The sequence below is a fragment of the Gossypium hirsutum genome, chromosome A08 (genome assembly GCF_007990345.1).
Source record: "Gossypium hirsutum isolate 1008001.06 chromosome A08, Gossypium_hirsutum_v2.1, whole genome shotgun sequence".
Classification (NCBI taxonomy): domain Eukaryota; kingdom Viridiplantae; phylum Streptophyta; class Magnoliopsida; order Malvales; family Malvaceae; genus Gossypium; species Gossypium hirsutum.
The window spans coordinates 112904992-112917289 of NC_053431.1; the positions used below are offsets into that span (position 1 = coordinate 112904992).

Here is a 12298-nt window from a genome sequence, read left to right on the forward strand (position 1 = left end):
CGCAACTGCTTGATACTTGACTTAGGTCGAAGATCGGACAATGGTGGGTTTCTTCTTTGAGGACCAACTTATTGGATTCAAACCAAAGTAAACAACGTAGCCAGTAATGGAGACACGATCATTTAGATTGTCGACCTAGTTAGCGTCTCTATGTGTTTAAAGATTGGTTTCTTTGTTCTTAGTTATACGCAAACCATATTGTGGTGTGTTTTTCAGATAGCGTAAAACCCTCTTAATAGCTTTCTAATGTATTTGGGATGAGGAGTGCATAAACTATGAGAGCTTATTCACAAAAAAGGAGACGTTAGGTTGCAAAAAGACAAATATTGCAATTTGCCAATTACCTTTCAATAGTGAGTAACATCTGTAAGCGATGCTCCATCATTTGTTTGAAGTGCTTATGATACTCTTATGAGCGTTTGAACTCCATCGCTTACATTCATACCCTGTCAACCAAAAATGTAATTTGATTGTAATAAAATGAGACCATCTGAATTCTTTAATACCTTTGAGGAAATAGTGCAACTGATCGACATCTTTAATGGAAAATTGTTTAGAAATTGAGGAAATGACCTATGAGAGCTTTACATCAACTATGTCATACCATGATATAAATTGTTGTATTGGTAGAATGATATAAGAAGAGCGATGTGTTAGATTTAGATTTTAAAAAACCCAAGAGAAGCAAATAGTAATATATTACGGCATGTTTGGTTGGGTGTATTGGCATAGCCAATACACCCCTAATCGGTGGGGCCTACTTAAGACGCCTCTATGCCATTGTTTGGTTCGTGGTTTTTCTATTACGGCTGTAATACGCGACTAACTTAATCGGTGAAATCCACCGATTTCTAATACACCCCATTTGCTCAGATTAGGCTCCGCATAGGTTTACCATCCCTGTTATACCCTCCCATCTGCTTCCCCGTTTCTCTTCTGTTCCTTCTAGCCTCTGCCGAATTCGTTGTTGGCAAGTTAATCCCCTCCAGATTTGTTTCACTCTGCTGATTCTGCATGCAATCGGTTTCCCCTTTTCTGATTACAGCTTCTTCTTCATCGCACTGTGCCCGGATTTGGTCATTTACAGGTTAGTGTTTTGGGTTTTTAAGCTTTCCATTCCTCCTAATTTATTCCTCTTCTTGGTTGCCTTGCCTGCGCCTAGTTATCGCCATTTCTGCTTCTTTCCAGGCTCCACTCAAGGCTTCAATCTATTTCAAAGGAAATCCATATTCATTACAGGTTAACTAAACCTTCAATTTACAAGCCATATGTAATCATGTTTCATTTTTTTTTAATTTTGGGTCTCTGCAAGATTTGTTCTTTTTGGGGTTTTGAATTCTTTTTATTGTTATGTTTAGTTAATCCTTGAATTTATGTTGTTTAGAGATGGTGAATTTAACAGAAGTAATATAGTTGATGTCAGTATTCATGTCTGTGGAAGAAATGATTAGAAGAGTTAATTATAACAAGAGAAATGGAAATAAGGTACAATTCACTGCGTTAAAAATAGTACCTTTTCGTTGAACAAAACTCCACCAGTAGGGTTATATTTGTCGATAGATTTATGGATGAATGCCTTCAAGTCTGGACTGTTTTCTATCTCAAGAATCTTTAAGGCTGGGAAGTCAATAGTATAATCTTCATGGAAAAATCCAATGAGTTTCTGAAGATCTTTCAATTTGAGGGAGTTCAATCGAGGGAAGCAAATTAATCCTCTATTTTAGAATGTTTCTTCGATCTGCTTCTCCATTGATATTATCTCCTGCATGCATTTGCATTCACTTACTTCCAAGAAAATTGATGGTAATTTGAATTACGAAATAGATTCAGTTTAAATAGTTTCTTGGTTTGCACGTTGAAGGAAATTGGGTTCTTTTCTTGGAGCATTTGTGATTTACTTTTGTAATACTTGTTGTAAATCTGTTCATAAGGAACTCATAAATGCTATGGCATTTACAACAATTTTCATAAGTTGTTCATAAGGATGAGGATGCCAAGGTTTTAGGAGTTTTCTAGGGGGATTCACTGCAGTTGAATTTCTGTTAAAAGATACAGCATTCTTTGGAATTTGAACTGGTTGCCTCTGTTTGCTTAAATGGATTGACCTAATGTTTCCCCCTGATTGTTGTAGATATGGAGAACAGTGCTGTTGCTGCCTTTTAAGCTCATTACAGTATTCTTGCATGAAGCAAGTCATGCAATTGCCTGCAAACTTACCTGTGGTCATGTAAGAAAGCCCTTTCCTTTATCACATGTCATATGAAGGGTTTAAACATGTCTTTAATGTGACCATTAGATTTTGGCTGCATAATTTTTCTACTAACCCATCTTGCTGGTTTTAGTCTTTGGATTATGGTCTGCTCAATTATCAATGTTCCTTTATCAGCCAACTAGTCTAGTTGAAGTCCTATAGGTGTTATTTGGAGATGTGCGTGTAAGAAGTGACTATTTTTAATGTGGCAGGCACTTGTTGATGCCTCGGATATGGTAAGAGGCCAAATGAACTTCAAGGTGCTTAAATTGACAGATATCACAATTGACATTCCACGTGTTCCCAAGAACAAATGGGTTGATCGAAGCTATGGAGAAGGCTGGTAAGGACGACGACAGCTTTCACCAGCATTTGTAATGTTATTTCTTGAAGATATGTTTTCTTTCTTATCACTCTTATGTTAACTTACAGATGTTAAGAACAAATGGGAAAGTAGCTCGTGGGGTAGAAAGTTGATTGTCCAGAAGAGAAGAGCATCTCTCAACGACTTTGATAGGTTCAAGCTTATGTTGGCTAAGATCAAGGTCAGTTTCCGATACACCCCCTATTGTGTCTACCCGTTTTATACCAGAGTTCTTTTCTTGAAAGCACTTCCTCAAAACTTCAATCGAAGCTTGACGAGCTGTAATACGGTTTTGCAGAGGTCTGGAGTCATCAAGCAAGAACTTGCTAAGCTGAAAAAGGAGAATGCATCTTGAATTTGATATTGAATCATGGATTTTTGTTAGTTTTTGTCATCAAACATTCTGCAGGTTGTTCTTTTTTGTAATTTTTTCTTTTATTTACAAATGATTAAAAAGATTAAAGATCAGTTGAGAGATCTTTGTTTGCTATATTACATATTTTATAGTGAGTTTAATAGCAGGATATTGCTTTGCTTGCTGCAATTTTTCGTATCAAAATTCTGGTATTTATTTATATTCCCTTTATAGCATAATGAAAAATAAGACACTTAAGCTGTTTAAGTTTATAAGCTTCAAAATAAAAAGTTTTGATGTATTGTTTAGACAAACTCGAGCTGCTCAAGCTAGATATCGAGTTAATTATCTTACCTTAATTTATGTGTGTATATACTAAGTTTTGCTGATAATAAATATTAACCATTCATTCAGATAATTTTCCTATACATATGTATTTGTGTATATAAAATCATGCATTTATAAAGTAATAAAACACTGTCCAATACAACCAAGCATTTGGTTTAAATGATTGATACATGATCAAAACAAAAAGAATAAGAAACAAAGAATGAGTAACAAACAGTTACATGTTAATTTTAATATTAATTATTTCAAATGATATTTTATTAAATTCATATAAGAATTTGAGTAAATTATAGTATCATATATTATGATTTCAGTAAATTAATATAAGAATATTAATTATTAAGAATTTTATTAAATTATATATTTTAATTATAATATATTTAATAATAATTATGTTAATTTATATTTTACAGTATCATATATTATGATTTCAGTAAATTAATATAAGAATATTAATTATTAAGAATTTTATTAAATTATATATTTTAATCATAATATATTTAATAATAATTATGTTAATTTATATTTTACAGTATCATATATTATGATTTCAGTAAATTAATATAAGAATATTAATTATTAAGAATTTTATTAAATTATATATTTTAATTATAATATATTTAATAATAATTATGTTTAAATATGATTAAATTATTTATTATTGATATTAATAATCTTATTATAATTTAAATAACAATAACAATAATCATTTACCAAAACAAATTTATGCTAAGGGTATTCTAGTCATTTTAGTTTTTTCCATTATGCTATTACACCTCTATTCCATTCAACCAAACACAAGATTACTATTACGCCTCTATTCCATTACATTCAACCAAACAGTTGATTTGCTATTACACCTCTAATCCAATACACCTCTAATCCAATACATCTCTAATCCAATACACCTCTAATTCAATACAGCGAACCAAACGTGCCCTTAGGTATATGAATGACCTTCTAACAATTTTGAATAATTTTTTAAGTTAATAGCTGAACTACCAATAACTATTGGACTGCAATGTGCAGAACAAAGAAACCTTAATATTTCACGACTCTAAATCTCCTTAATCATCAATCGCTGTCATTATGGAAAGTGGCACCTACAAATTTTGGACTCTGTTAAAAAGTCAAAATTGCCAACTCTAAAAAAAAAAAAACAACCCGTGATGCACCTACAAAACTTGTGTCAAATGTAAACAGTTTATAAGTGTAATTTCCCTTGAAAAGCTAAGCCAATATTGTGAGAAGTGAGGGAGTATTTTTAATGACTAATGATTGAATTCATCAAACAACTATTTTTTAGAATCACCTAGTTCAAGTTAAACCGGTTAAATCAATTTTGACATCACTGATTTTAACTCGCTAGTTTAAATAGATTCTTGATTTTTTTTAATTAATTACTTTAATTGTCAAGATGGATAATTTGGACACAAACAGTTGGAATTCTGAATATAGCATCAATGAACTTAAAACTCATACAAGATATGATCTCTGAGTCGGTAACTTGTTAATATTAATGTCTTTTAAGTACATTTAAATTATAACAAAGAAAATTTATTTAAAAAATTAAATTATGTATTTGTGTAAAATAAATTTATTTTTAGAGATAATATTATGTGGTTCATAAAATTATAAATTATTTTTGGCGGTATTATGGAACCATTTATGTTGGGTTGATTTATTGGGATTAATTCTCGCGCTTCACGGTGGTTGTAGGTAGGCAGGCAGTAAGCAGGAAGAATTATTTTGAGTCGCGCGGTTCCCATCAAAGGTCCTCAAGCTTTAAGCTTTTAATCTTTTCCTTCTCTCGCCCAAGAATAAATAAATAAATATATTGCTACAGTATAGTCGTTTTAGATGTTATGTGTAGCAGTGTTCTCTATATATAGATATTTACATTTTGTGATTCATAGCAGCTAAAGCTAAAGGCTAAAGGGTAGTCCTAAAGCTTCTTGGTCTATCCTTGTATGTTCCTTATTCAGCTATAGGCTAAACCCTCCTCTTGATTATTTAAGGTGGATTTCTGCTTCTTCCCTAGTTATGATGACATAAAATTCCCAAACAAACTTGAAGGTGGTTTACATATCCTCACTTTTGCAGCATCTACTTAGACTGCATTCCATCCAAAGCATGTCTGGAGAATCTTCTGAGCAGTCGAAGAAAAGAGGTCGACCAAGTCATTCTCCAACCGACAACCGAAAGACGAACAAGAGAATCACTGATAAAAAAGCTCGACAAGAAATCAGGGTTAGAGCCTTTTGCTTTCAGGTTTCAGCTTTGAATAAACGTATGACTAAAAAATCTTTACTCTCAGGACATTGTAGTGGAACTTACAAAAGCGGGCCCGACTCTTAAGCAGCTCTTGGAAGCCTTTAGAAGCATCAATGGAGACGACTTGCTGCAGACAGTTAGTTATATACTGGTAAGTCATGATGCCTCTATTTACGTTGCCTTATAGGTTTCTATATTTTACTGAATTTGCAGCTTGGTAATATATTAATACATGATAATAAATCTAAGGCTTTAACTAGTAATCAAGTTGGGTTAAAGCTTCTGTAACTGATAATACACAATCATTTTTGGTTTGAAAAATAAAAATTATGCTTATATTTCTTATTTACTATACTAGTATTTAAATTAAAATTATTTATATGTATATAAATTTAAAAAAAAGTACTTACTAATTTACGTAAATTTTTTTTTTGAAAGAAGTTACGTACATAGTACATAGTACGTAGTTGAAAGAGAACAGTGAAGTTCGTTTGTATAAGTACCCGTGAGTGTAATTAATGAATAATTATTCATAATTAATTAAAATAAAAGTATAAAATAGTAAAAAAAACGATGTTTATTTATATAATTTATTTAAATATTTTTTATTAAAAAGTAAAGATATATTTTATTTTCTTAAAAATAAAATTATAAACATTTTTTTTTATTCTTTCCTAATTAAACAGGTATCACCAAGTCCAAATAACAGAAATTTTATAATAATATAGATAAATATACAAAGCACAAAAAGATTACTTCAGAGAAATGATTGAAGTTGTTGAATAGGAAGATTGTCATCACTAAAGCCCTGATAAATTTACAAGAGATATTGCCACAAAAAAAATTAGTAGAGATTATTATTTAATACTTTAATCGGAAATTTTTAAATTCACAAATAAAATAAAATAATAGTATATATTTATTTAATAATTTTAAATATTAAGCTTGCATTTTTTCTAACTTTACTTATAACATTAAAAATGTCTATCATAGAGATCCATTTGAAGATATACATTTGAAGAAAAAAGAAATTTATTTAGCTGTCTAAAAAGTATAAGATTAATTCATTTATTCACAAAGTAAGATTAAATGTTGAATAAATTATGTAGGTAAGGTTTCTGTACTAAGAGTTAGATTATATTTTGCACTCTTTATTTAAAAAATAGATAAAATAGTCTTTATACGTTCTTTTTAGTAAAAGTTTCATAAACTGACCCTTATATGTTAGTATGATATACACGTAGCACATTGTATATTACTGTTTAATCATTTTATCAATCACGCCAATTTTTAACAATATAGATAGATAAAAACTTTAACGGTCAATATGCTCTCTAAACTAGTATCCAAAGATTAATTTATCAATGTTCTGAATGAGGATTTGATTTGTAGTAGACAGATGTGGATGAATTTTTTATGAATTTATGTATAAAAGATAATGTGTTTTTGTTGTGCCTTTATTTTTTAACTGGTCAACTTCCATCAAAGTTTTTGTCGATGAAATTTTTATTTTTATTTTTTAAAAAAGTAAAAGAAAGACTTACTTGGAGTTGACTTTTGACTTTGTGAAGGTAACATATTTGCTTTGGATCTAACAAAGTTTTATCATTATTATTTTGTGAAATATAAATGTCCTTTTCTACCAAACCATAATTCAATTTATAAGTTCTCAAATGGTTAGAAACAATATATAATTTATTAAGGGTTTAATTCATGATTTGGATCTTAAAAGTATATTTGTTTTTCCATTTTCATATTTAAATTATTTTTTTATTTCAATTTGTTACTTAAAGTATGCATCTGTTATATTTTTCAATTCATTTATTTACACACATTAAAAGAAATTTTTATAACCAATCAGAAATCAGCACGTAGCTTCTTTATATAAAAAATAAATATTTCATTTTATTAAATGTATATACACATTAAAAATAAAAAAATGGAAATAAATATATATAAATTAAAATATATATAATCTAGAAATAAATCATAAAAATAAAATTTATAAAAGAATACGATAATTGAAAAGAAATTAATTGAAATATTTTAAGAAATTGTAAAAAAATGTTTTAAGAAAGGTTTGTAAATATTTTCTTTAAAAGTCTAAAATATAAAATTTTAAAAAGGTATTTAAATTTCAAGTTTTTCTTTTTCAATTACTTGAAATTTAAATATTTTTTAAAATTTTATATATTTTATTTTTAATTTTTAAAATTTATATAAATAAATTATTTTTAAAATTTTTCTTAAACTTTTTTATATTTTTTATCTATATAATATATTTCTATTTTTTATTTAAATTTAGTGTTTTATTTTAAATAAACCTATTTGCCACATGACATTTTTTTTATTGGTCAAAACATGTCACGTGAGGTTTTGTCATTAGCCCAAGTTACCTAATAATATTTATTTATTAAATTTTTTTATAGATCAAAAATAAAGAAAATTGATACTTTACTTTAGGAGCTTAATCATGAATTTAGTTAAAATAATTTTAGAGGTAACCTTACCTTCCAGATGTAACTTTTTAATTGCCTAAATAGTTTAAAGAAATTGAAATAACTAAAATTATTTTAGTCCAATTTTCTAGTTATCTAATTATTACTTTTGGTTTTGGCATTTAAACTATTTTAGACGCAACCTAATGAAAATTTACAAATATTATTAAATGGAATAGCAACAAAAAATAAATTAATTATTTCAATGTCTATGTGATTATAAAATATTGAAAAATCTTTCCTCATTTTGTTCCTCATATACATAAAGGATGCAATAGAGAGATGGAAAGGAGTGCAGTGGCAGCAGAATGAAGAGGGAAATAGCATGCCGTGCATTCAGGAGATTAAAGTACGTATACTGCAATTTCATTGTACTGTAATGAAAAGATAGTTAAATAACATAATAGAATCCAAGACTATGGCAAAGAAAAGATAGTTAAATAACATAATAGAATCCAAGACTATGGCATTAATATTTCTTTTCTCTCTGATTTATATATAAGTGAAGGACGCAATAAGCGAGGCAGTAAGCAAGGAAGTATCGCCTCTTCGAAATGACCTGCAGAACGTTATGCTGGTATACGTACTTTATATTCAAATTTATATACCCACATTTATAAGTATAAAAAAGGAAGAAATGTGAGAAAAATATGTGAGTATAAAAAAGATTTTTCATATTTTGTCTGGATTTTATATTTCCTTCCCTATCCCAATCCTAATCTGTTTTCTATTCTATAAACGAAGCCCTCGTTTGGAGGAGGTAAGAATGGATTTTTGATGACTTCCCAAACACCGGGTTCCCAATGCTATCAAAATTTTGTGCAGTCAGCTGATTTTCCTGAACAGGTAACCAAACGTTTTCACCATTATCATTTGTTAATGCATTTTTTCAAACTTCATTTGTTTATTTCTTTTGCAGCCAAATAATCAGTTCGAAAATGACCTAATCAGCTCTTGGCCGAATCCCTCTATACTTGACGGGGTATGAAACCCTTTTCCTTTAGCCTGTAATATTCACTGATTATTATTTAAATAGAATCCTAATTTGAACTCACCATCATGTTCTGTGTCCATTGGGGCCGCAGGTTTTGGAAGAACCGTGGACTAACACTATGTGGCCAACTAGTACTTGTGATGAGAATGGAGAAAAGTTTGATGATGAGCAAGTGAAAATATTTCTCGAGGGATTTGATGGTAATACCAAAAGACGAGTACAATATTCAGACTTCAATGGGTTGCAAGAAGAATTGGACAAATTCGTGGTGCACAATTGCTTTCCTTCTTTTCTGCATCCTATAATTCAGAAAATAAAGGATGCACAGAAAAGAGCAAACTTAGCAGCTGTGCAGCTCTTCCTACGCTTGTCATGTTCTATACCACAATAAAGGAGATGGATGAGGTGATAAACGTAAAGGATGTTATCCTATCTAAGTTGAGAGTTTGGAGACATGCAATCTGTGATGCTCGGCAGATCAATATGGAGGTTGAATTTGCAAAGCAGCACTTGATCAAGATTGCTTATGCTTATTTTGCTTCAAAGACAGTTGATCAAAAAATTTATGATGAAAAAAAGCGATTAGAGGAGGAGTTGTGGCGGATATCTACGAAGATTGAACTGCATGAAAAGTGTCAATCTGAAGCCATATTTTTCAATGACAAGCCTCTTAACACGGGTCTTTTCCCATAGTCTTTACTTGCTATCTATTTAATAATCTTAGCATTAGGCATTGCCTTTGACTTTCATTGAGAAAGGATTATATGAAACTATAAAATTAGATTTTTCTTGAGCAAGTTTCACATCGCTGTAAGAGGGCAGTGTCCCTACAGTCTCAAAAGTTCCAAGATGATTCGAAATTTGTCTCAAAAGAGAAGACTCGAGTTAACTCGATTACTCTAGATCGAATCCTAATATAATGCAGAGCAAACAAATTCCATATAGAAAATACTTTCGTCTCCTTACTAATATCTTTCGTTCACATCAAAAAGAAATATTACATAAGATTAATGTGGAAACTTTGATTCTCAATACATTCTCTCTCTGATTTGCAGATTCAAGCTACTTGAACATGACAGGTTATTGTCAGAGAGGGAGGGGCTCAAGGTTGAAACTATAAGCTAAGTACTTTGAATGAGAATCATGTAACAAATGGTTTGCCTGCGTCTACATGGAAATCAGAATGATGAGAGTTTGGTAGTTTCCCACTAAACCAACCCTTTCTTTGTCCCCCCTTTGGCCATGATCATAAGGCCTGCGATATATATCCATGTTTGAACAGCTTGTTGCTGAAACTATGAAGGGTTGTCTAAAGAAAGAATTATATTTATACAATCAATACATATAAATATCATGTTCAGAAAACACACCACAAAGGAGTCTAGTTCATTGATGATATATTATTAGATTTGGATGATCACTCTTTTGTCAATAAAGTTCATTTTAAACGTGACCTTTCTTGACATCATTCAAGAGCTTGATTTTTAAGTAAAAGGGTTGGCTTAATTCATCCCAAATAGACGTTTGAACCTCGAATCCAATTAGGTGTGCTAACCCCAGAAATTCATAGGATGCTGCAGAACTGAGTGGGGAAATTTTCTTCAAGAGGGGTCAAAGAAATGACACTTACACAGCCGATGTAGACCGACATGAAAAGAAATCCAATGAACCACATCAGCTCTGACATGGAAACCATTTAGGCTTAGGGACCCGCCATTGCCTAGTTGGCATCAATTTTAGTGGAAATAGCATGGTAATAAAATAACCTTTACGTTAAAGACAACTTGCAGTTCCTGTTCTATTGAACATAAGTCATACAATGAAGTTACAGGTCCAAGAGTTGTTTAATGATACCAATATTTTATGTTCTAATCTCTTCCTTCCATTAAGAAGAAAGAAACATGCATAGTGTTGTTTCCTTTCATTGCACCCAGTACTCTATATATATATGTACGTATACAGTGTTAGACATATGAATGGTCTTGTGGTGATATCTTGTTGGTTCCTAGTGTTGTTCCAATAGGGTCGGAAGCGTGTAAATTATTGTACTAAAAAATCACACAAAGTTCAATTCCCAGGGAAGAGAGGTGGATCACATGGATCTCTTAAATACCAAGTTTTTCCTTAGACAGAATATCCCTTCTATAGTAATTTAATAGCACAATTAAATACTACTATTATACCCTCAAATATTGAAAGAAAAATAGGACAAGAAAGAACACAAGAGTTTTAACGAGGTTTGGTAAATTATACCTACGTCCTTGGGCACTAATACCAGATGATAACTTTACTATCTTCAAAGTATTACAAACAAATAGAATTCCTTAAGAATTCTCAAATGAGAGAGAGAGAAAACTAAGAGAGAAAGATTGGTTGGGATGATTGAAATGAGAAATGAGAAGGCCTATTTATAGTTGAGGTTCAAGGACCAAACAATAAATAGCCCATTATCTCAAGGACCAAAAAAAAATTATCCCTTGCCACTTTTCCAAAGTTGGTGGTTGTCATTATTGATTGTCTCCCATTAATGTTAATGGCAACCATTATTAATTGTCTTCCATTAATGTTAACAATCTCCACCTTGAAGATTTGATTAGGATAATCACATCTTCACACACTTCCTTCAACTCCCCAAATTCGATAAAGCTATCTTTTGTAGTGCCTACAAATGCGCTCTCGAGCGCCATACACCTGAAGGTGCTCAAATTCTCAGGATGTTAATCAAGTTCAAACAATGATTAAACTTGATTGTTGTTACCACCTTGGTCATCATATCTGCGGGATTATCTGCTGTCGGAATCTTCTGAAGTAGAATTTTTCCTTTTTCAAAGACTTCCCGCACAAAGTGATATCTTACGTCGATATGCTTGGTTCTTGAATGATAGACTTGATTTTTCGCTAAATGAATAGCGCTCTGACTGTCACAATATAAACTTATGTGACTTTGAACAACTCCTAAGTCTTTCAACAATCCATTAAGCCAAATAGCCTCCTTAACAGCTTCTGTAACTGCCATATATTCTGCCTCTGTAGTAGACACAGCTACTGTAGACTGTAAGGTAGACTTCCAACTCACTGGGGCTTTCGCAAGAGTAAACAGATACCCCGTAGTTGAACGACGTTTATCTAAATCACCAGCAAAGTCGGAATCAACATATCCAACTACAAACTGACCAAGTGCTTCATCCTGTTCAAAAATTAAACCAACATCTAT

At 31.0% G+C, this 12298-nt stretch overlaps 1 protein-coding gene and 1 long non-coding RNA gene across 4 annotated transcripts; both read left to right on the forward strand.

Moving 5' to 3' along the window:
- Positions 1 to 1224: 1224 nt before the first annotated feature.
- LOC121204619 (uncharacterized) lies at positions 1225 to 3159 on the forward strand. 2 transcript variants are annotated; one of them, XR_005899794.1, is made up of 5 exons: positions 1225 to 1239; positions 2132 to 2227; positions 2464 to 2594; positions 2684 to 2796; positions 2914 to 3159. It is a non-coding gene; the product is annotated as an uncharacterized lncRNA (long non-coding RNA). The 2 variants fall into 2 exon arrangements; XR_005899793.1 differs by lacking the exon at positions 1225 to 1239 and having other exon boundaries at positions 1271 to 2227.
- Positions 3160 to 5065: 1906 nt separating this feature from the next.
- LOC107919736 (uncharacterized) lies at positions 5066 to 10397 on the forward strand. Of its 2 annotated transcripts, XM_041074821.1 has the most exons (8): positions 5066 to 5336; positions 5422 to 5568; positions 5636 to 5743; positions 8359 to 8439; positions 8599 to 8667; positions 8835 to 8936; positions 9010 to 9072; positions 9176 to 10397. In XM_041074821.1, the coding sequence occupies exons 2-8, from the start codon at positions 5452 to 5454 to the stop codon at positions 9473 to 9475; spliced, it is 840 nt and encodes a 279-aa protein (XP_040930755.1). In that variant the 5' UTR covers positions 5066 to 5336; positions 5422 to 5451; the 3' UTR covers positions 9476 to 10397. The 2 variants fall into 2 exon arrangements, with proteins under 2 accessions (XP_040930755.1, XP_016704609.2); XM_016849120.2 differs by having other exon boundaries at positions 5066 to 5568.
- Positions 10398 to 12298: the final 1901 nt, after the last annotated feature.

What these genes read in the sequence shown, in the direction of transcription:
- LOC107919736 (XM_016849120.2), top strand. Translation starts at nt 5,452, where the DNA reads ATGTCTGGAGAATCTTCTGAGCAGTCGAAGAAAAGAGGTCGACCAAGT. An exon ending in AGACAGTTAGTTATATACTG is followed by an intron (nt 5,744 to 8,358) that starts GTAAGTCATGAT and finishes ATATACATAAAG; the next exon opens with GATGCAATAGAGAGATGGAA. An exon ending in CAGCTGATTTTCCTGAACAG is followed by an intron (nt 8,937 to 9,009) that starts GTAACCAAACGT and finishes TTTCTTTTGCAG; the next exon opens with CCAAATAATCAGTTCGAAAA.